The 25,482-nt window shown below is 40.4% G+C and overlaps 1 protein-coding gene across 1 annotated transcript; it reads left to right on the top strand.

Annotated features, from left to right (window-relative positions):
• LOC140199127 (pyruvate dehydrogenase E1 component subunit alpha, mitochondrial) lies at positions 1-25,198 on the top strand. Its single transcript, XM_072260698.1, has 11 exons — positions 1-134; positions 8,829-8,897; positions 10,463-10,636; positions 11,081-11,207; positions 14,572-14,663; positions 16,294-16,386; positions 18,973-19,128; positions 21,540-21,611; positions 22,555-22,622; positions 23,442-23,550; positions 24,698-25,198. The coding sequence occupies exons 1-11, from the start codon at positions 84-86 to the stop codon at positions 24,860-24,862; spliced, it is 1,176 nt and encodes a 391-aa protein (XP_072116799.1). The 5' UTR covers positions 1-83; the 3' UTR covers positions 24,863-25,198.
• The last annotated feature ends 284 nt before the right edge of the window (positions 25,199-25,482 follow it).

The following is a 25,482-nucleotide window of genomic DNA, read 5'->3' as shown; positions in this document are numbered from 1 at the left end:
CACCACCGCTCATCATCTCAACCCGGAAATCCGTTGCTCGGCCCATCCATCGGCCGCTCTGCCTGGGACTCGAGTTTTCGGTGATGACCAAGATGTTGCGGCTCCTGGGCAACCTGATCCGGGGGAGCAATAGCGTGAGTACCGGGCTGGGGCTGAGACTCCCGTGTGGACCTTCTGGTCCGGTGCGGGTCAGTGGCAGCAGACGAGGGTGCCGGTCCTTCCAGCCGCACTCGGGGCTGAAGGTGACCGTGGCTGCGGAGCGGGTGGGGTGAGTGCACGGTCTCTCTCGTTGGGACGCCCGAGAGGCCATCGAGTCAGTGCCGGCTTTCGGAGCCCCGGCCTTTCTCTGCGCCCCGTGTCGGGTGCGGCTGGGGCAGGGGCAGCAGTGTTGAGGGGTGTGGGGAGCGGGGAAGCGGGGGTGAACTGCCTGGTGCTGCGGGCTGTTTGGAGCCTGACTGCCGCTCCCAGGATTTCGAAGTTGTTCTGAACCGTCCTCTCGACCCGGCGAGAAGCCGCCAGGACTGCTGCAAGGTCGTTGGTCTTTCAGCGTAAAGACAGTCCCCTGCCCCGTCAGCGCCGAGGAGAATGGTGCCTCATGCCGATACTCATAGTGACTGGCACCTGACTGACCCTGGGCTGTACCTTACCTCACCCTGTTTGTTCACCAGCTCTCCAAGGACACCTGTCACGTTCTCAGTTAGATCCATAGAGACAACAGCCCCTTCGGCTCAACTGGAATCAGTTTATTATTTATGTGCGTGTGTGTGTGCCCTTAACTCCTGGTGGAGTCGGGGCGCCGTCATGACAAGCTCTTTTTTTAGTATGCTCATCGGTCTTGGGCATCTGAAACCATCTTGAGCTGATCCCTCTCCAGGAATTTTTTTTTACGAGTTCGAGGTGTTGTTAGCTCGACACTCAACTCATGGACGGATGGAGAGGGTCCAGCGCTGATGACACTACGCCAGCAGCCGGTTTTATTATTTGTACTTATACCCCAAAAAGAGTGAAAGTGTTCTGGTAGCACACACAAAATGCTGGTGGAACGCAGCAGGCCAGGCAACATCCATAGGAAGAAGCACAGTCGACGTTTCCAGCCGAGACCCCTCGTGAAAGTGTTCTTGCATAGTGTTCCAAGTAAATATATTATCAGATACATCTGTAACACCATATACAACCCTGAGATTTATTTTCTTGTGGCATGTTCTATCCTAATAATCGTAATAGAATCACTGAAAAACTGCACCAACAGGATGGACAACCAGTGTGCAAAACATAATAAACTGCAGATGCAAAAAGAGAAAAAAAAAGAAATAATAATAACATAAATAAACATTGGGAACATAAGATAAAGAGCCCTTGAAAGTGAGTCCATGGGTTATGGGAACATTTCAATGATGGGCTGAGTAAAGCTGCCCTCTTTGGCTCAAGAGCCTGTGATGGTTGAGGAGTAATAACTGTTTCTGAACCTGGTCGTGAGTTCTGAGGCGCCTGTACCTTCTTTGAGATGGCAATAGCGAGAAGAGACAATGGACTCTGGTGGTGGGGGTCCCAGATGAACAGTGCTGCTTTCCTGCAGCCACGCGCTGTGTAGACATGCTCAGTGGTGGGGAGGGCTTCATGGACTCAGCCATATCCACTACTTTTCTATTCAAGGGCATTGGTGTCTCTATACCTGTGATGCTGCCAGTCAGTATGTACTCCACATCTACAGAAGCTTGTCAAAAGTTTTAGTTGTCATGTTGTATATTTGCAAACTGCTAAGAAAGTGCTGCTGTGCTTTCCAAGGAACTTAAAGTTGCTGACCCTCTCCACCTCTGATCCACTGATAAGGTTTGCCAGTGGACCTCTGGTTTCCCCCTCCTGAAGTCACAATCAGCTTCGGTGTTGCTGAAATTGAGTAAGAGGTTGTGGCACCACTCAGGCAGATTTTCAGTCTCCCCTACTTTATGCTGATTGAACACCACCTTTGATTTGGCCAACAACAGTGGTACCATTAGCAAACTTTAATATGGCATTGGAGCTGTGCTTAGCCAACACAGTCATAAGTTTAAAGTGAATAGATCAGGGGGCTAAGTATATAACCTTGTTGTGTACCTGTGTTGATGGAGATCGTGGAGAAAATGTTGTTGCCAATCTGAACTGACTGGAGTCTGCAAGTGAGGAAATCGAGGATCCAATTGCACAAAGAGATATTGAGGCCAAGGTCTTGAAGCTTCTTGGTTAGTTTTGAGGGGATGATGGTATTAAATGCCGAGCTGTCATCGATAAAGAACATCCTGATGTATGCACCTTTGCTGTCCAGATGTTCCAGGGTTGAGTGAAGAGCCAATGAAATATTATCTGCTGTGGACCTGTTGTGCCAGTAGGCAAATTGGAGTGGATCCAAGTAGCTTCTCAGGCAGTAGTTGATATAAATATAAATATAAATGGTATAATTGAAGCCTGCTTGAAGCAGGTGGGTACTTCATTCTGCTGGAGAGGGAGGTTAACGATCTCAGTGAACGCTGCTGCACAGGTACCTCATCTGGGCCAGATGCTTCCTGTGGGTTCACCCTCCTGAATGATACTTACATGTTGACCTCAGAGACTGAAATCACAGAATCATTGGGGCTGTGGGAATTTGTGATGGTTCCTCCATGTTTTGGTGTTCAAAGCAAGCATTGAAGGCATCGAGCTCACCTGAAAACAAAGCCCTATTGTCGCATATGTCCCTTGATTTTACTTTGTAAGAGGTGATAGAATTCAAGTCCTGACACAACTATCGAGCTATCCTTAATTGATTCAAGTTTAGTCCAGAATTGTCACTTTGCCTGTGAGATGACTTTCCAGAGACCTCTTGTAACCTTCTGGATCACCAAACTTAAATGCCTTTGATCTGGCCTTCAGCAGATTGTTGTTCTCATGGTTCATCCAGGGCTTCTGGTTGGGGAAAACTGATTCTAGTTGGAGAAGACTGAGTGATTTTTATGGGGACTCTAGTCTGCGATTGTTTTTTATAATTGATCAGGATGGAACAGTTGGTGTGGTGTGTTTGGAATTTAAGAAGACTTTCAATGAAACACTCCACAGATTTATCAAACTCAATTAATTCACATGGTATTTGAGGTAATACCCTGGCATATATTAAACATGAGATTATGCAGATGCTGAAAATCTTGAGCAAAATACACAAGATGGTGGAGGAGCTCAGCAAGTCAGACAGCACCTACGAAGGGGAAATAAACAGTCAACGTTTCAGACCGAGACTCCTCATTAGGGCGAGAAAGGAACTGGACAAAAGCCAGAGTAAGAAGGTGGGGAACAGCGAGTGTGCTATTTTGTTAATAACTAGAAAGTAGGAATAAATGGTTAATTTTCCCCATAATCTTTACTGGCTGTACTTACAAAAATCTTTCTATGTTATATTTAATGAAGTAGTCGCTACTGCTTCCCTTAGCAGAGAATTCCACAGATTCACTACTTTCTGGGGAAAAGCAGTTCATCCTGGTCTCTGCTTTACCCGTGATGAACTGGGCTTCATCCACAACATTTTGAGGGCTTTTTTGTTCAAAGGCATTGGTGTTTTGCATAGCCAGGCCATGATGCACTTTGCTTTCAGCAAATATTTTTTAGTTTATTTCTATTGCCATTGTAATATTACTGTTTGGTGGCCTACAGACATTTTTTCCTCTTTACTATTCCTAATCTCTACCCAGATGATTCAAAATCTGTTCCTTAGATCTTATATCGTCCCTCGCTATCGTCCTGATCCCATCCTTCAATAAGATCACTACCCCACCTCTCTTACCTTCCCAGACATCCCACTTCTCCCGGAAGTTCTGGGAGTCTCCCGCATATTAATAGTGGCTCCCTGATGCCCGCAAATTATATACAATATCACAGAAATCAATTTTTTTGAGAGCGAGCGAGCAAGAGAAAGCGAGCGAGCGCGAGAGTGACCACGGGAGAGAGAGCGAGAGAGAAAGCAAGTGAGAGCACGCGAGCGACCACGAGAGAGAGCGCGCGCCATGGCAGAGTGTTCCAAAAAAGAAAATATAAAACATACGTCACCCCAGATTACATTAAAGTGTACCCCTGCCTAATAGGCGTCAAAATACTGACAGTGTTGCTCACTGTGCTGTTTGCAACAGTGACTTTTCTATTGCCCATGGTGGGTTAAAACTGTAAAAGACATGTTGAGGTGAGTTTAACAGGTGTCATTTGTTCATTAGCACAGCTAACGTTATTTAAACTAGCTGGCTAGCTGTTAAGGAGCTACTCTATTGCAGACATCCCACCTCTCCTGGAAGTTCCTGGATTCTTCCGCAAATTGATGGTGCTACCTCCCTAAAATGAGTTTTTGCAGGGTGGGATGTCTGCCTTCCTCCCTATCTTTCTATATTGCCTGATACCCCAGGATATTTAGTTCCTAATCATCTCCACCCTGTAGCCCTGTTTCTGTAATTAACCATTAAATCAAACCCCTTTGTACTGATTTATGCCTCAAGTTCACTGACCTTGTTTGGAATACTTATAGGCATTCAGATGAACTGCCCCCACATTCACCGTCCTTTTGGAATCTAGTAATCTTTGGAATTTGACTTTTCTGTACTTGTATTAGTTTAAACACTCCCCAACAACCGCCCAGGACATTGATCCCAGTCCTGCCTAGCTGTGCACTATCCGGTTGGTACTGGTCCCATTTCCCCCAGGATCAGTTCCAATGCTTCAGGAATCTGAAACCCTTCCTCTTGAGAGACTGTTCAAGCCACTTATTTATCCTGACTGTGCTGCTGTTCCTACTCTGACTTGCATGTGGCACAGATAGCAATCCTGAGATTACCACTGAAAAGGTCCTACTTTTTAATTATCTCCTAGTTCCCTAAATTTTGCTTGTAAGACTCTTCTTGCTTTTTTCCCTGTGTTGTCGGTAACTACATGCACCACGACAATTACCTGTTCTCCTTCTCCTTTCAGAAAGCCCTACAATTGCTCCGAGATATCCCTGACCACTGTTTCCTCTAAGTTCCGCCATGCGTGGTTGCACAATAACTGAAATGTTCCTACACACATCGCCTTTTTTTGCTGCGCGGCTGGAATTTTCTTTTATATAATGTGCCTCAGTTTTCAGGCCGTGTAAAATTTCCTGCTCAAGAGTAATGGTTGAGCAGCTGTTTTTTTAAAAAAAGAGAGGAAACCTAGACCCTGATCCTTGCACCCAGGAGGCAATATACCAGCTGGAAGTCCCATCCTGGCATTGGAGCTCCTGTCTATACCCTTACTATGGGATCCTCTACCACTTCAGCTCTGCCACTCTTTTTTCCTGTCCTCTTGTGCAGTAGAGCCACTCACAGAGCTGTGATCTTGGTTACTGCTGCCTTTCACTAATGAGCCGACAGTATCCAAAGTGGTTTATCTATTTTGGATGGAGATGATCACAGGGAAACCCTGCACTAATACCTGCCTGCTACTGCTCTACCTGTTGATCACTCACTCTTTATTGTCCCTTAGATCTTTAAACTGCAGTGTGACACAAATCACTAAACACGTTAGCCAAAATACTCCCAGCACCTGTAGATGTTCCAAACTGAATCCATGCACAGCTCCAGTGCTGTCATGCGGTCTGTCAGGAGTCTTAGCTGGACACATTTCTTGTACGCATAGTCATCAGGAACTCCTGAGTTCCCACTTTGCTCAGGAGAAGCACGATATTGGCCTGAACTCATCTGCCATATCTAAAACCTTTGAGGAAAAAGTTTGACTTGCAGAGGAAATTGTGGAAAAAAAAACCTTACCTTCAGTTTCTTACCCTCCTCACTGTAGTTCGGAATTTATCAAGGCCCACACTTAGACACATTTTGGGAAAATACACATTTTATATACAAAGAAATATAGAAAGGCAGAGTATTTTTCTAGATAAAGAAAGATTGAAAAGTTTAGATTCTAGGGGCACTTAGTGGTCCATGAAGATAATCATTTAAGTTAAAGTTGGATTTGACTGAATTTGGATAGGTCACGTACGGCCGAAATTTGGCAGCAGGGTCCAGTCCCAGAGTGTTTCAATGTGACAGGGCTGGGTCCTAGTATAAGGAACGACCTGATGTTTGAACGATTTAAATGCTGGGCCAAATGGATTGAAAATCCAGGGTGTCAGGACAAGAGGTGAGGGTCGGGCTAGTTCTGCTCTGCGATGCTTACTCAGCTCTGCACTGAGCTGGGGCTGAGGCCATGGCCTTGTCTGGCAGCTCCAGACTCTGTGTCTGAGGGCTCTGTGATATTTACTCAGCTCTGCGCTGAACTGGGGCTGAGGCCGTGGCCTGCTCCGGCATTGGCTCATCCGAGCTTCAAGTCCCTCTCCCCCCCCCCCCCCCCAATATTAGGTGTTTGACAGTTTTTTTATGGATTCTTTTGGGTTTCCTTGTTTTGTGGCTGCCTGTGAGGAGACAAATCTCAAGGTTGTATAATGTATACATACTTTGATAATAAAAGTATTTTGAACTGGTAGGTAATTAGAAATGCAAACAGTATTTTCGCCCGCTAGAGCAAGAAGTCTCAATGGGTAGTGACTTCTTGCTCCAGTTCGATAGGGCCCCAGATGAAACTGCATTTATTGAGAGTTAGTCTGGTTTCTGTGCCCAAGGAGGAAATATATTTGCAAAAGACAGAGTGGAACAATGTTTCACCAAATTGATTCCCAGGATCAGAGTTTCCTTGTATGAGAAGAGGTTAAACATACTGGGTCCATATTCTCATAAGTTTAGAAGAATGCAAGGTGATCTCATTGAAACGTGAAAGATTTTTACAGGTTATAAAGGGGTGGATACAGATTTGATAGTTTCCCTGGCTGGGGTATCAATGATAGGGGTTGCACCCTCATAATAAGGGGTCAGCCATTCACGACAGATGGTTCTTCATTCCGAGGGTTGTTAATCTTTAGAATTTGCTACTCAAAAAGGTTGAAAAAGCTAAGCCACTGTGGATATTCACGATTGAGTTGGAGTCTTTTATATTTATTTAGGAAATTCAAGAATATGGGATTGGGGAGAGAGTTTCAATCTCATTTAATGGTAGAACAGACATGAGGCCAAATGGCTTTTGCCTGTTTATATTTCTGATGAAGACAAGATGTTTGGCTGAATCAAATTTGACTTCACTGGATGGTATTAAACCGCTTCCTTGTCATTTTGAAGTGCATCCTGCCATGCATGCAATTCCTTTGATTCATTCTTGCAATTAATTCAGTCTTGCTTCTTACTAAATAATACATTTTTTTGTCTCTGTTTCTGTGTTAGGTTCTGATAATTTATGCTTAAAGTAGTTCAGTACCATTGGATTTTTTAAAAAATGTAGATTGCAGTAATCCCGCTCCTTACTCATCATAAGAAATATGAGAGCTTCTATAGATATGGGAAAAGAAACAAAAGTTAGCTCAAGATTCCAGAACAGCCGTCTGTAACACAAACGACCAGATCCAGGAATAGCCTTGCGCTCGGTGATGGCTTCTCTTCTAGCCTGGGGTGGTTAATGTGACTTCTTCCATAACATTAGGATTTGCTTGAGCCTTGAATCAAAAATATTGATTTTTGTGTGTTGCAAACAATTTGCAAATAGAGACTCTGAAATCATATGAGTGCAAGTAAGTTGATTTACAAGTAATTATTTGCTAAATGAAGAAAATAGGAATTCTGGCACATTTTTATTTAGAAGGACTTATTTTAATTAGCCATCCTGTACAAAGATCAAATAGGTCAAAGTGATACATTTCTTGTATGCAATTACTGGGGAAGATGGGATTTTAATCTTGTTCTGAAAGTTGAATTTGAAGATCATGGCATTTACAACGCAATAAGTGAAGAACTGGTTAATATGTTGTCTTTTGTAATATTGACCTTTTTCACCTTGAACATGATATTTAGGAATGAGGTCTGTTGAGTATACGAGTTTGAGCTTCTGCTGCGTTGTGTTTGTAGAATGTCAGGAATATCATGATCAATTATTTATAGTACTGTGGTCGAGAATGACTTTGGATCTAAGGTCTACATGACTTTCAAGGTTAAACTGATAATGGTAAAGGCCCACAACTCTAATTCATTATATAGCACAAAGTTAATTGTGCCGTTTTAAATAACATAGATTAAAACTATAATAATAATTCCCCAAGACTCCTTATTATACTGACCGATGGTGTAGTGGCATCAACACTGGACTTCAAGGCGAACAGCTCCAGGTTCGAATCTGTTTGATTCCCTGTGCGCTTTCCACCCGTGCTGGGTTGAGCATTAAGCTAGCAACTTGGCCTCGTTAAAAATGCTGAAGAAACAACAAGGTTACTGCTCTATGCACCACAAGGCATGGAAAGGAACAACAAAGGCTCCTTATTAATGTACAGGATTTAGTCTTCATTCCTTTGAGGCAGCATCTTCATTATGTGCCCAGTCAGCCCCGAAGAGGAAGCTTTTTGTACATGATTTACATACGTGTAGACTTTGTTTGTAATTACACTTTCAGACTGTTATTTTATATTGGTGGTAAGGCATTTGCTGCTAATAGTTTGATTCTTTCTCAAAATGAAATGATAAATTGAGCACAAATGTGAACCATACAGAAGAATGTTTGGAAAATTGCGTGAAAGAGTGACTTGAATAATTATTTAACTGCTGAGCCTACCACCATCTTAACTTCCCTTTTTAGCTCTCATTCCACACTCAATTGCATACTCATTACACTAGAAATCAATTAGATTCGTTAATCTTTCATTTTGTGGGTACTGTTTTGTGTACTCCTTTATGTATCTTATAACCTCTGTTTTTTGATGGATCTTTTAAAAATCGGTTTTTAATTTCTTCCAGCCTGCCAGAGTTCTAGTGGGATCTCGCAATTATGCTGATTTCGCATCGGAAGCATCATTTGACATTAAGGTAATACAGTTTTGAGTATTTTATCTTAATTCTATGTCAAATATAGCCATTGAGGCTCCTTATTTGAGTAGAAGAAAGATTAGAAAAAAGAAATGTGACTGAATTTAAAAGCCAGTTATAGGGTATGAACTACAAAATAGGTCTGTAAATAACCTGTCCCTATTAGAGATAGTACCCTTCATTGCTATTTCAGTCATTCTCATTTTTTAAAAAATCTTCAATTCAATATTCTTAATATATGTATTATCTCCCACAAAGATGTGCTATGTCCACTGGTGTTTGTACATTCAACAACTTCGTAAGATCACAGAAATGTTACCTCCACCTCTCTTTCCTCCATCTCCACTCCCTTCCCTCCTCTACAGTGGTGATCCCCTTGATAGTACTTTTTGTTTGAGCATTATGATCTCATTATTAATTGTGCCCCAGAAGGAACTTGTATACAAATTATAAAAATAATTATTTATGAAGTGGAGGAATTGAGTTAATAACATTTTGTTTTACTTTTGAACTGAGATGGTGCTTTGACTGAAGATGGCTCATTTGCAATTTATGTAAATTAATATTTGGTACTGATTATAATATTATTTGCCTAAATGTTCAGGACAGTTTATCATTTTAAATAGGCATGATTGCCATCAAATGCTGAACAAAATGTTATTTTTCCTCTGCCCTTAGAATAGTTTGCTTGCATTTATTGTCCAGATTCAGGTGTGGAAAACAGATTGCTTCCCAATACTTCTGGAATTCTAATACTTGGAATAAGAGGGGAAATATTGGAAATTGAATAGCCGAAAATAATTTATCACGTAAAGTAGAAGTTATTTGCTTTCATCTTAGATCAATTTAGCACCTTCTTGTAGGATCCTCTTGGGGTTCTACATCCCAGCACTCCATTCCCCTCCACCGCCCATGTCTCATGAAGATGCAGCCATTGAAAATATTCAACAAAAATGGTTTAGTAATTTCTGATACTTTATAAATCCAAAAATTATTAGGTTACTAAGTGAGTGAGAATAGGGTATGTTATGAATGATTTGTGTTATGAAATCTGTTATTTTACAGCAGCAGTACTGTGCAAAGACAAAAAAATTACTATAAATAACAAACTAAATAAATAGTGGGAAAAAAAGAAATAATAGTGTTCATAGACCATCTAGAAACCTGAAGGTGAAAAGAATGAAGTTGCTTCTAAATTGTGTGGGTCTTCAGGCTTCTGTGCCTCCTCCCCATTGATATAACAAGAAGAGGTTATTCCCTGGATGACGAGTTCCTTGTGATGAATGCCGCTGTCTTGAGGTCATCACCAATAATTCTGATAACATTTTGATCAATAATAAATGTCCGAGTGCTAAAGACTAATTCCATTAGGGTAGACATCACTTTAGCACAATGATCACATGCTCATATAAGTTAATAATCTATGTTCTCCAGAATTATTTGGTGCAACATTAGCATAGGAAATTTTTAGTGAAATATTGGTGTTTATACGCATTTTCAGGAATACTTTGTGTGATGTTTTCTGCTGTTGGTGTTTGAGGACATTTTAATTTTTTAAAATCCAGAAGTGCGACGTGCATCGTCTTGAAGAAGCTCCTGACAGCACAACCGTCCTGACTAGAGAAGATGGCCTTAAGTACTACCAAAGAATGCAATTGATTCGTCGCTTGGAGCTCAAGGCAGATCAGCTATACAAACAGAAGATCATCCGCGGATTCTGCCATTTGTACGATGGCCAAGTATGTGATAGAAAATGGATGAGTATGGTTCTTTCAGAGGAAATTCCTCAGTTTCGTTGTTAGTCTATGAAAGTCTAAAAGCAATCAATATATAGCTACAATATGATAGAGATCTGAAGGTAATTTTTGGTATCTAGTGTTTACGTATGGCATTTCCTCACCCATAAAATGATTGAGTGTATTTTCTGATCTAGTAATTATACATATGTAATTATTTTGATGATGTGTGAAAAGTACCAGGACTTGCTTTGAGAACACAAGGAAAGGAAGGAAAGTTGGTCACAGTAGTAAACCTTAATTATGCTGGGCCAGATGTAGTATGCTATATTGTCTGGTCCATAATGGTTTGGTTTTTAAGTTACCTACCGCAAAGTTTGAATTGTTGTTTCGGATACTTTATCCAAATATTAACAAAAAGGCTACTATATATATTTTTAACTTCAGGAGGCTTGTTGCGTTGGAATTGAGGAAGCAATTAAGCCAACGGACCACCTTATAACAGCTTATCGGGCTCATGGTTTCACCTACACACGTGGCATTCCTGCCAAAGAAATCTTGGCTGAGCTCACTGGTAAGAAATGTGTAGAAAATCTACAGTATTTTGTTTTAAATGTATCTTCTTCCACCTCATCTTGAGATAGCAACCTGAAGTGACATAGATTCTTGGATAAATCAGAGGTTACCAAATATAAGCAACACACAGAAATGACCGTCTCGGCCCAAAACATCATTCATATCCTTTTCCATAGATACCGCCTGGCCTGAATTCCTCCAGCATTCCGTGTGTGTTGCTTGGATGTCCAGCATCTGCAGGTTTTCTTTTGTTTGTTACCAAATACCATTTCAGTTTTGCCACATTGTATTTGCCAGAAAGTAATGACCAAAGCTGTGAAAATTGTGCTGTTATGAATTATTATTCAGTTAGCTGGTTTGAGTGACAACAACGAACTATAAGTATTAGACCAACTTCTACTCGGGTGGCAATGTGTTTTAGGGATAAAGTTACAGTTATGTTCTTTGACATCAGGTAACCACAGTTAAACTAAGGAAAAACACACTCTTTTGATTGGTTATGCCGTCTTCTTATAAAGGCAGAAGGAATTTTCATTGATGACTCTGCAGTATTCAATTCCATTTTAAACTCCCAAGAAGATGAAGAAGCCCATGTCTGCATGCAGCAAGATCTAGATAACATTCAGGTGTCTACTATGACGTGGCAATAAATTTGTGCCACAGAAATGCTAGTCGTTGACCATCTTCAACAAGAGAATGTCTAACCACCTGTACTTGATGCTCAATGGCATTACTGCCATATCACCGAATCTACGCCCCCCCCCCCCCACCCACACACACACACACACTATCAATTTAACAAGAGTAGATCAGAGACTGGATATTTTGCAAGAAGTAACTTGCCTCCTGCTGCCCCAAAACCTTTCTACCGTTTACTTGGGATAAATCAAGGGTGTGATAGTTTGCTTCATTGACTGAGTACAGTTTTAACAGCAGTCAAGAAACTGGACATGTTCAGGATGAAGCATCCCCCTTGATTGGCACTCCCATAAACGGAAACATCAGGGCTTTAGTGTGCTTCATCTATAAAGTGTGTTGTGATTACTGGTACAGAAAACTCCGGCAACATCTCCCAACCCATCTTTACCATCAAGAAGAGCCAAGTTAACAAACACAGTATTTTCACTTTGAAGTACAGTCTATCCCTGCGTTAACATTTGTAGAAAACCATATCATGATTTTCTGTGATGCAAACCTTTTTCCCCCCCATTGAATACCATACTTTAAGTGGAGGTGCATTTGTATGGAAAGGTTTTCTCTCAATGGTAATGCCCCTCTGGGTAAGTGATCTGTTAGCAGAGGAATTCTGATTGTATTATAGGCACAAGAGTAAAGCTGTTGTTTTGATTAACTAGAGATGTTACATTGTTTGGTAAGGTATTGTTGTACAAATATTAATGGAAGAGGTTGCCTTATCAATTTCCAAAACATTTCTTCACTGGCCTCCCATTGTGAACCTGCAGCCTGTGATCAGTGTTCCTGATAAACTGTTCAGTTGTTTGTGTACATTTATGTTTGTTTTATTTTCTTCTGTGTAAGTTCTGTAAGAGGTTTTTTTTTATATATCTATACCTCATTTTTGGGTCATTTGTGAATTTTATAAGGGCAAGTTTCCATTACTTGATCTGCCATAATGAAAGAATGTGCTGCACACCACTGTTCCTTCATTGTTACCATAGAAACTTTATCGAACAGAATTATGGGTATGCAACAGCATTTGGGAAGTCAGGGATGAGCAATAATTACGGGCTTTGCAGTGACATGCATACACTGATAAATGAATCTCTTTAAAGAAAAAAATCTCAAGGAGCATCCTGTATAACATTTAAGCTTAAAAAATACAGGATCTAAATTTGTAACATAGGCCAGACATTGAATTGATTATAATTTATAAGAACATTGTTATGGATCACAATTTTCATCTTGCATCTTCAAGTTTTTCTGTATTGGCATGAAATTAGTCATAGAGTCATGGAGTTAACACAGAAACAGGCCCTTGGGGTTAATTTGTCTATCCCAACTAAGCTGCCTATTGGAGCTAGTCCCATTTACCTCCATTTGGTCCATATCCCTCTAAACCTTTCCCATACTTGTTGTGTCCAAATGTCTTTCTTATGTTGTAATTGTATGTGCCTCTACCACTTCACTGGCAGTGTGTTCATATAGCCACAACCTTTGTTATGGCAATAGTTGTCACTTATGTCCCTTTCGAATCTTTCCCATCTCACATTAAATCTGCCAGTTTCAGATTACCCTGGTAAAAAGACTGACCATTCACCTTAACTGTACTCCTCATTATTTTATAAACATCCATAAGATCACCTTTCAGCCTTCTGTGTTCCCAGTTTATCTAGTTTCTCCTTATAAGTCAGGCTCTCCAGTCCCAGTAATAACCTTATAAATCTTTTCTGCACTCTTTCATGACCTACTTCCTTAGCTAGATGACCAGAACTGCACATGCCACTCCACGTGTGGTCTCACCAACCTCTTGTACTCAGTGCCCTGACCAATGAAGGAAAGCACCTTCATCTCCCTGACTACATTCAGGGAACTTGTACGCCCAAGGTTTCTCCATTCAACAACACTCTCTGGGGCTCTGCTATTTACTGTGCAATTCCTGCCCCAGTTTAACTTGTCAAATTGCAAGACTTTGCACTTATCCAAGTTAAATTCCATCTGTCATTCCCTGATCTACTTTTCCAATTTCTCTAGATCATGTTGATATCTTCAGTTATTTTCACTGCCCACTATACCTCCAATTTTGGTGTCATTCACAATCTGAATAACCATGCCAATTCATTTTCATCCAAGTCGTTAATATAATTGATGACAAACAACATTAGATGCAACACTAATTCCTATGGCACTGGTCACAGGCCTCCTATTGAAAAATAGCCCTCCACTATCACCCCCTGAGTCCTTCCACCAATCCAACTTCGTATCTAGGTTGCCAACTAATCCTCAGTCTCGTCTGATCTAACGTTTCAGATAAGCTTATTATGTGGACCTTGTCAAAGTCAAAATAAATGTCCTCTCTAAAAAATATGCTCAGTGTTGTGAGACACAATTTTTGTGCTACCTTTAATCTTTACATGTTGCCTCTTGAAATGAAGTTTGATCCCTCCAGTAATTTCCATAACTGATGTTAGGCTCACCAGCCTACAGTCCCCTAGCTTGTCCTTGCAGCCCTTCTTAAATAAAGAGACAACATTGCCGCACTCCAGAGTTCCAGTATTTAGTCTTTTGCTAATGATGATATTACTCACTATTCCCTTGACTCTTGAAAATTTTCTTGTTATTTGTTATAAATAATTAGCTGCTAACTGCCTGTGTTTCTCACAAAGTGTGTGTGATCTGAACAGGTAGACGTGGAGGTTGTGCGAAAGGTAGAGGTGGATCCATGCATATGTATGCTGACAAATTCTATGGAGGCAATGGCATTGTTGGTGCACAGGTAAATATGGTTCCATAGGATCACACCAATTTGGAAGATTTAAAATTTTATGCAGATTAATTCATGACTAAATAGTGAAGCTAAGAGCATCTAATAAGTAATAGATGGAAATGCAGTGCAGGTCGCCCCTGTGTCAGAAAGATTGTGTCCTGGAATAAGCTTGTATTGTGATCTTTTCTGTTACTCGAGCTCTTGAAACCCACGTTAAAAGTGGAGAAACAGGATGTTTCTCTCCAATGAAGCCACTTTATCGATGATGACGGTGACCCGTTGTTGTTGTAATTTAACAGCTAGGGCTTAAATTGGATGGGGAGATGCACAAGACTCATGAATAGGGAAGGGTTTAGGAAGTGGGGGATATCAGGGAAATGGATGGGATCTGAAAACTAGTTTTCATGGGAGAAAGGTGGTGTAGAAAGGGTTCTGGGTGGGGCGATGGAGAATGGGTGCAGTATGGGTTAAGGCACGGTGATGGTGATAGTGGAGAATGGGCCTATAGATTAGTGGTTCCTAACCACCGGGCCGCAAATCGTGCTACCAGTCCGCGAGGAAACAATATGAGTCAGCTGCACCTTTCCTCATTCCCTGTCACGCACTGTTGAACTTGAACATAGGGTTGCCAACTGTCCCGTATTTGCTGGGACATCCCATATATTGGGCTAAATTGGTTTGTCCCATACGGGACCACCCTTGTCCCGTATTTCCCCCGCTAAGGTAGAGCGTTCCTATGAAACCTTTCGTGCTGGAATGGCATGAAGCAAAGAAGCAATTACCATTAATTTATATGGGAAAAATTTTTGAGTGTTCCCAGACCCAAAAACAACAACAAATCATACCAAATAACACATAAAACCGAAAATAAATAACACTAACATATAGTAAAAGCAGGAATGATATGATATTTCTACTTTATATAGGCTGTGTATAAGTAGAAATAATGTATGTACAGTATAGATGGGAAGATGAAGGCAAAACCGATCTGTGGGAGAAAGAAATCAGCACGTACACGTCTCGCATGCGCACACAGGTGCCCACACAAGGCTTCATGGCCATGGTAGTCTTTCCTGGGGTAAAGTGTCCTGGGATTTGACTGCTACTTTTGTCCTTTATTTGGGAGTGAGAAAGTTGGCAACCCTAACTGTAAAAGACATGTTGAGGTGAGTTTAACCCCACTTGAACACCCCCCCCCCCACCCCACCCCCGGGGTTGGCCTGTCCACAAGAATATTGTCAATATTAAACTGGTCCGCGGTGCAAAAAAGGTTGGGGAACCCTGCTATAGATTACTTGAGAAACATTGAAAGATCTGGCCATGGCTAGTACAGCTCCCCACAGTGCAGTGTCTCAGAGAAAATGCTTCACAGATGAAGAGTGCAATACCACCATAATGAGTTGTCTGTTCACATGTTCTTGTCTGGCTGCAACTGCCAACTGAATTGAAGTGGTGATGCCATATCCAAACCTTACTGTAACTAAAAATAACCATTGAAAATTTTTTTTACATTTTCTGTTTGTTTCAATAAGAGTGAATTTTATTCCATAAGGGCAAATTTCCATTAGCTGCACAGCTGCATGGGGGGACAGGGGTGGATTGTTGTATTTCTTCTTGGTAACTTTCCCCTCTATATCAGGTTCCACTTGGAGCAGGGATTGCATTAGCTTGCAAATACATGGAGAAGAATGAGATCTGCGTGACATTGTATGGTGATGGTGCAGCCAATCAGGTACAGCATGCTTTCTAGAATTAGAATTAGAATTTTATTTCTTACATCTGTCTCACAACATGAGGAGGTAAAAATCTTTATGTTGCGTCTCCATTGCTATGTACAAGCAATAAGGATGGGAAATGTGGGGGAGGATATCGCCCAAATACGAAGATTGTATACATAATTGTTTTGTATACATAAATGTACAGTCACATAACAATCAGATCAGTGTGTATTGATAAATCTGATGGCCTGGTGAAAGAAGCTGTCCTGTAGCCTGTTGGTCCTGGCCTTAATGCTGCGGTACTGTTTGCTAGATCGAAGCAGCTGAAACAGTTTGTGGTTGGAGTAGCTGGAGTCCTTGATGATCCTCCGGGCCCTTTTTACACACCCGCTGCTGTAAATGTCCTGAATAGAGGAAGGTTCGCATCCACAGATGTGCTGGGCTATCCGCAACGCTCTCTGCTGTGCCCTGCGATTAAGGGTAGTACAGTTCCTGTACCAGGCAGTGACACAACCAATCAGGATGCTCTTGATGGTGCCCCTGTAGAAAGTCCTGAGGATTTGGGGACTCATGCCAAACTTCTTCAGCCGTCTGAAGTGAAAGAGGTGCTGTTGTGCTTTTTTCACCACACAGCTAGTATGTACAGTCCAGGTGAAATCCTCAATGATGTGTACACTATGGAACTTGAAACTATTCACCCTCTCAACTACAGTCCCATTGATGTCAACAGGGGCTAGCCTGTCTCTGTTCCTCCTGTAATCCATGATCAACTCCTTCATTTTTTTGATATTGAGGGAGAGGTTGTTTTCTTGGCACCACTGTGTCAGAGCATTGACTTCTCTATGGCTGTTTCATCATTGTTGGAAAATAAGGACTATCAGTGTTGTGTTATCTGCAAATTTGATCAGCAGATTGGAGTTGTGTATAGCAACACAATCGTGAGTGTAGAGGAGGAGGCTCAGGACACAGTCCTGGGGACTCCTGTGTGGAAGGTCTGGGGGCAGAGGCGAAAGTGCCTGCGATCAGTCAGGATCTCCAGGATCCAGCTGCACAAGGCAGGGTGCAGGCCGAGTTCTCTGAGCTTCTTGTCGACCCTGGGGTGAATTATGGTGTTGGATGCTGAACTGTAGTCCCAAGAACAGCATTCTAACATAATCATCCCTCTTCTCCCGGTGAGTGAAGACAGTGTGTAGTGCTGTGGCTAAGGCATTGTCTGTTGATTGGTTGTGTCGGTAGGCAAATTTTAGGGTGTCCAATGTCGGTGGTAGCATGCTGCAGATATAGTCCCTGACCAGCCTCTATTTATTCATGTGACGCTATAAGACAATAGACCCAGCTAATCAACACTGCATCAGTGCTAATACGTTATATGTGACACAGTGCAGCACAGAAACCGGCCCTTCGGTCCATCTAGTCTGTGCCAAACTATGAATTTGCTTAGTCCCATCAACCTGCACCTGGACCATAGCCCTATGTACCTGTCCACATTTATCTCACATCTTGAAATTTAACCTGTATCCATCACATTAGCTGACAGCTCTTTCCACACTCTCACCACCCTCTGAGAGAAGAAGTTCCCCTTCAATGTTCCCCTGAAACATCTCACCTTTCACGCTTAACCCTTGATACATAAGAACATAAGGAATAGGAGCAGGAGTAGGCCATCTAGCCCATCGAGCCTGCTCCGCCATTCAGTAAGATCATGGCTGATCTGACCATGGACTCATTTCCACCTGCCTGCCTTTTCCCCATAACCCTCAATTCCCCTACTATGCTAAAATCTATCCAATCTTGTTTTAAATATATTTACTGAGGTAGTCTCCACTGCTTTGTTGGGCAGAGAATTCCACAGATTCACCACCCTTTGAGAAAAGCAGTTCCTCCTCATCTCAGTCCTAAATTTACGCCCCCGAATCTTGAAACTATTGTCTCCTAGTTCTAGTATCACCTATCAGTGGAAACAACTTTCCTGTCTCTGTCTTATCTATCCCTTTCATAATTATATATGTTTCTATAAGATCTCCTGTCATTCTTCTGAGTTCTGTCCGGTGAGTACAGTCCCAGGTAACTTAATCCCTCCTCATAGTCTAACCCCCTGATCTCTGGAATCAACCTGTGAACCTCCTCTGAACTGCCTCCAAAGCCAGTATATCGTTAAGTAAGGAGACTAGAACTGAACGCAGTACTCAAGGTGCGGCCTCATCAGTACCCTATACAGTTGCAGCATAACCTCCCTCCTCTTAAGTCAATCCCTCTGGCAATGAAGGCTAACATTCGATTTGCCTTCTTGTTAGCTTGCTGCACCTGCAAACCAACCTTCTGCAATCTTTAGTTTCTACTCTTTTGACTGGGTTATAGTTAAAGCATGTAAAAGCAGAAATGTAACTGCAAAAAAGTAGTTGCAGCTCGCTCTTGAACCTGCAGTAACGGGCTTATGGGTTCCATCTTATACCTGAAATGTTATCCATCGGGTAAGATTATGTGAAGCATTGCACAATATAAAACACTGAAGTTCAAAGGGAAGACTCACTTGAACACGTACTTTGCCACTTAATCTCTTTCTTTAAACATTATTTATATCAATCCTCTTTTTTTCTAAGGGTCAAATTTTTGAAACCTACAACATGGCTATGCTTTGGAAACTGCCCTGCATATTTATCTGTGAGAACAACAGATATGGTATGGGTACATCTGTGGAGAGAGCAGCAGCCAGCACTGACTATTACAAGAGAGGTGACTACATCCCTGGTCTGAGGGTAAGGTACCAACCAATTATAGAAAACTACTAATTTTTCAAATAAGGAAACAATCAATCTACATGTTGTTTCTTCCCTATCCTGATTGTGGCTATCACCTCCTATTTCATCTCGTAACTATCAAAAATGCTTAATATAATGACTGTAATATGGCACAGTAGAGCTGCTGACCCAGGTTTAATCTTGATCTTGTGTGTTGTCTGTGTGGAGTTAACACTATCTCAAGTATGACTATCTTGGTTTCCTCTAGGCACTCTGGTTTCCCACCACATCCCAATGACATGCTGATTGGTAGGTTAATTGGTTACTGTAAATTCCCCAGGTGTGTTGGTGAGTGACAAGAAAGTAGAGAATTTTTTTTAAATCAGATGAATGTAGAATAAATGTAAATATGTATTTGATGGTCGATGTTGACTCAGTGGGCAGGGCATTGTGTTATATCTTCCTATGACGGTACATGGGTATTCATTTAGGCAAAATATCCCAACCAAAAGAAGAATTGATAGTTCTGGTTAGAGATTAGTGAGTACTAGGAACTAAACTGGGAAAAAAAATCTATGAGTGAAATGCAATTTAACTTGGGTATAATAAAGTTATTAAGCTACAGTAGTAGTGTTAGAAAGAATGTGTCCCAGTTTATGGGACATTCATAATTGGTCTGGGCAGGAAGGAATATTATTTTTGGGACTAATTTCAGCTGAATCGACCTGGGATCCAAGTCCTAGCTGAGAGGGTAAATTGAGTAATCACTGGAATGTGAACAAGTAAATGTGCAGAGAGGGCTCAGAAGGAAAAAAGAGCAATAATCAATGAAAGAAAAGTCTGGCTATCTGAAGTCATTACATTTCAAATTGAGTGCAGAGAGTCACAACATGATTCATTAGAAAATGAGATACTATTTCTCAACCTGATGTTGGGATTTGTTTAAAACAGTACAAGAGGCCATAGGTGTAGCTCAGTCACCTTGTGACTGAACAGATGTGCTTTGTGAAGCCTTTCCCATACAGAGAGGATCACATTGTTAACATTAGATTGGAGACCTTGAGCTTCCAGTAGTCTGCGAGGTTAATTCTTCAACTCTGACCTGTCTCTTGCCTCCTACACCAATGAAATCCAAAGAAAGCTCAAGGAACAACCCTCTAGAATCCATGGGACCCTTTGCTTAATTGTATTGGTCCATGGCATAAAAAAAAATTGGGAAGCCAGCCCCCTGGTTTAGTCTATCTGCAGTAGTAAACTGAGCAAATTCTAATGATAAAGTTGCTCTCGAACTCAGCAGGTATAAGATAAAGAACAATAAGATATAGAACAGGTTTATTCCTCTGAAAAGTGATGGCATCAGTTGCCAAGTAAAACTGGTCATAAATGACTAAAGATGCCAAACTGGAGGAGGAAAGTGTACAAAAACAAAAGTGAGTACAGGTTATGGAAAATGAGATATGTATGATGAACAAACTGTAACAATGATGGGGGAAAGCTGGAAGCAGTAATGTGTATATCTAGATTTTGAGATCTATCCATCTAGATGCCTAGAAATTCAAGGTGATAAAAATAATCTACATTTATACTAAGTCGGTCCGATTAGTCCAAAGTTACAGAAAAGTTCAGGGCACCATAACAATAAAGGGATACATTGGCTTTGGAAGGAGTGCAGCATAGATTTAGCAGAATTGTACTTCTGAGGATGAAGATGTGAAGTAACTGCTAGGTTTGCATTTTCAATGTGTTGGAGGTGAATGGACAGTGTAGATGGGGAGAAGCTCTTTCTGCCTCACGAGAAGACTGGCATTTGGAAGCATAGCCCTAACATTAGTGCTGAACCTTCCAGGGCTAGAGAACAGTAGAACATAGAAAGAAACCTGACGTCTCTTCATTGTAGTCTGTTTCTTTAGCCACACTTTATATGTACCCATTGTAAATGCAGCACAATAGAAATGCAAAGAAGAACAGTAGTAGTTCTTCAAGTATTTTGTTCAGAGGAAAAAGAAATTGAATTCTGAACCTGGGGCGCTTAATGTAATTTGCAGTGATACTTGTCACCATTATAAGCAATCATAGCTCAGGCAGCCAGGCTGCAAATTGCACATGCTCAGCACATTTTCTTTCCCTTTTCTATGATTTTTAATGTATTTGTATTCAGACAGAAGTGAATTGGTTCCTTGAAGCCATATTTATTATTTCATGTGGATCTTTACAGCAGATCGATTGCTTTGCCTGCAAGTTATCAATGATTAGGGATAGCACTCATGCTGCCTTGGAGAAAAAAGGTGAATTGTGGGAGAGGAAAAGTTTTGAATAACCCAAGCTATGTGAAGCAGAATGAGAACAATATTTATCGGTTAAATCATAAGGTTAGGTTATCTTTGCATCCATTTCTTGCATGAATCCACCTTGCACTAATCTTTTTACAGGTCGATGGGATGGATGTGTTGTGTGTCAGAGAAGCGACAAAGTTTGCAGCAGATTACTGCAGGTCGGGAAAGGTAAATGCATGTGTACTATTCATTAAAATATGGGATCTCCTTTGTACTTTGAAAATAGTTCTTTTGTAAGCAGTATAGTACATTAATTTCCCACTAATTTGTCAAGTTCAGAGCATGGTGTTAATTTCCTCAGTCTTAAATAACTAAGTGGAAATTATTGGCAGCACCAACATTTCTTGTCTACTCTTAATTCCCCCAGAATGGAGGAGGATAACAATGGCAGATTTCCACCCACGTAGGGATAGGATTGAGCTATATTATTCGCTACAGCAGTTTGGTAGCTTTATGAAACAAGATTTATTCTTAAATGGATCTGCAATTCATTTATTAGAAACTGGGACCTTACTATGTAATGGTAGAATGATATCACAAAGTATAGCACTTAATGACTCCGAAGGATAACAATGCAACATTTGATTCATTGAAGCAGTTCAATCAACTAATGCTACAGATTTTCTGGAAATACAGTAAAAATCCGTATTCCAATTTCTTAGCATCTGGCTCAACAGATGATGTTTTCCACATTCCCTTTAGATTCAGGTGCCAGTTCTGGCACTCCTTCTAAGGCTACCAGATTTTCTATAAACTTTTATAACACTGTAATATACTTTTAAAACATTGTGGTATTAATAGAAATAATATCCATTTGCTTAGAGTATCTGCTATTTCATCATTGGTGAATGCCAGTAATCTGTACAATTTGTTGTTAATCACATTCATCTTTGACTTCAGACTATTTCCTTGGAGGTAACTCAGTTCCCATTGAGAAATGAGTAAAGCTGTTCTTTCAGGAAGTTACTTTACAACTTGAAGTTACATTCTTAGGAAATTAAAAGCTGTATATGTAATGGGAATTACAAGGGGGGGGGAAGAAATGCACAGGGTGGACTGGAATAGTTTGTTACTATATCATTGATTTCTAATACTTTATGTTCAACTTCAGGGCCCCATCTTGATGGAACTGCAAACTTATCGCTATCATGGTCACAGCATGAGTGATCCAGGAATCAGGTAACAGCTGTTCAGTTTGAGTAAAATATTTAAAAACATAATATAGAGCAAGTTTCAGCTTGAGATAAGATTTTGTATTTTTAATGGTGCTTTAGATAAAGGTCATGTGCCAAATTGTAGAAAGGTATAAAACGGGCTTATTCAACTCATCTAATATTCTGCTGTCCCTTTACAAAGCAATTAATTTGATCTCAATAAACTGTTTTTCCCACCCACCAGTATCATTTTTATCAAATGCTACAGTTGAATCAGCTTCTGTCGTCCTGTAATTTATCCCACAACCTAATTTTGAGTCCAACCATACAAAATAGGGTCTCATCCCAAAACAGTGACTGTCCATTTCCCTCTACAGATGCTACCTGGAATACAGAGTTCTTCAAGCAGCATCTTGTGCCTCTGTATATTGGTAGACTTAAGCCATGCTTCATTACTGTATTTTTGCTTGAGTGTAATTAGCCTGTAAGCAATCATTTTGTATAATGATTACTATGGTGTCCCATAAAATACATCTAGAAGTTGTACATTGAACGCTAGTTTAAATTCATTCTTGAGTGATGCATTAAGATCTTACAATTATTGGTTAGCAGTTCTTGAGTGTATAATATAAAGGACATCAGAGGCCTTCATAATTGCATTAAATTAGGACAGCTTGTCGATGTACCTCCCCTTAATCAGTATCTGTGGTACAGTAAATATTTCCTTATCAAAATAAAGTTAACTAGGTTCAACATCTCAAGAATTGAGCAACTTTACATTTAAACAGAAAGGGAAGATGGTGTCAGATCATTTAAAATATTACCTGTATGTTGATGTTTACAGTTACCGTACCAGAGAAGAAATCCAAGAAGTGAGAAGTAAAAGTGACCCAATTACCATGTTGAAGGATAGGATGCTGAATAATAATCTGTCCAGCATAGAAGAACTGAAGGTATGTTTCTTATCTTTCATAGTCTTGAATGCAACAAAACTGTGAGCATCAAGACTTTAATTCTTAATTCACTGTTATTTTGAGTTCAATTAATGGTGTTGTGTGGGATGTACCTGATGTAGAACAGTTGTCACACCAAAGTTGTACTTCAAAATTGACTTGAGATTTTTGTCAAAGTATTCTAACAGTACAAGTATTAACAATTAAGTAATTATTAGTTCAGTCTCATCCCTTAATATTTAACAAAAAAAAATACAACTGGCTCTCCTCCATTCTCCTTTGGGGAAAAAAACAGCCTATTGAGTACTCTTTTCATGTGGTGTGGAAACATTGCATCTGTCTCATTCAGTCCTGTGAAAACCAGCTATTGCACATTGGATTTTTGAGTAGCTTAAGGATAAAGTTAGCTCCAACTTCAAATCAAGATTCCTAATCTGTCACCATGACTGTAGCATGCAGTTGGACAAAAGGGAGTTTAACATGTGGGAAAACTGGTTGCATACAGGCTGTCTGATTAGAGATCAAGGGAAAAAATGAGCATGTTAGGAGACTGGATAAGCAGCAGAAAGATGACTGGGAGCAGGAAAGCCTATGCTTTGAAAGAATCGTAAAGGATTTCATTAAATTATGAAGGCCAAAGAGGTTTGGTCTGTGAAAACTTATTAATTTTGCATGAAACCAAACCTTAAATGCTTGAAAAGGTTTGTTAGAAGTGCATATATATGCTGCATGAAGTAACAATGTTAGTCAAATACAACCGATCAGTTACTGTTGGCAGTGGGGTAAGTAATAACTTTTCAGGGGCTTGAAAAAGTTTCCTGTCTTGTTTTGAATGCTGTTTTAATTTTTGTGCATTTAGTTTATTGGTAAAACATAAGCAGCTGCTGTAACTGCCATGGGGGTTAAAATTCGTCCAAATTAGTAGCACAATGCAGTCATATCTAATCTCTTGCCGGTTTTCCAAAATGAAGGATTTTCTTTTCTACTGATTACCCAGTCTATGAATTTTGTTACTGCTACCATCACCCCGTATTTTAGCACATGTTGAATTAAGATCTACCTGTAGCTGCCTTTCTATTTCTTTGTACAATATTATTGATGCTTAGGTCTAATCTGCAGTTACATTAACAGTTGTGTTGTTTTGTAGGAAATTGATGCTGGCATTAAGAAAGAGGTGGAGGAAGCAGCACAGTTTGCCACCACTGACCCTGAACCAGCATTAGAAGAACTGGCTCACTATATTTACAGCAACGAATCGGCATTTGAAGTCCGTGGCACCAATCCATGGATTAAATACAGATCTGTCTCATAAAAGATATAAAGCCCTTGTAATTGGTTATACAACTGCCTGCAGCCAACATGTACATTGTCATAGGGGATCTGAAAATTGGGTAGACAGTCCTAATTTTCTTTTATGTAATCTGGTTTAATGTTATCTACTGTACATATGCAGTTTATACATGACAGAAAATCATCTATCTCCCATGATTTATTTATGGTTTGTGTTACTTGGGTTGTTTTTAATCAAGGGTACTCTTAAAGAATTCAGATTCTTGTTTTAGTTGCAGTATCTGACATCAATATAATAAAAATAGGCTGGATTGCTTTATAAAATGGGCCTCTTGTAAATTCCTTTTTTCCCCCCCAGATTCTATACCTTGTACTTATTTATAAGAAAGATAAATTTTTTTGTTTGTTTACAGTTCTCTGTCCCAGTGAATTTAACTTGTGAACTACTGCAACATATAAACAACAGTCATGCGTTTTTATAGCCCTGTGGCTTGGAGGGACTTAGGAGGACCCCAAAGCTCATCTCACACTATTTAGAAATAATTTGTAATTCCTGACATAAAAAAGTTGGTCATTGAAAAATGACCAGACACTTCAAACCACTTCACTATAAAGAAAATATCTTTTACTCAGAAAACCTTT

Source organism: Mobula birostris, chromosome 6 (genome assembly GCF_030028105.1).
Source record: "Mobula birostris isolate sMobBir1 chromosome 6, sMobBir1.hap1, whole genome shotgun sequence".
Lineage (NCBI taxonomy): Eukaryota > Metazoa > Chordata > Chondrichthyes > Myliobatiformes > Myliobatidae > Mobula > Mobula birostris.
The sequence above is the reverse complement of the archived record's forward strand: the minus strand, read 5'-3'. Positions and strand labels throughout refer to the sequence as shown.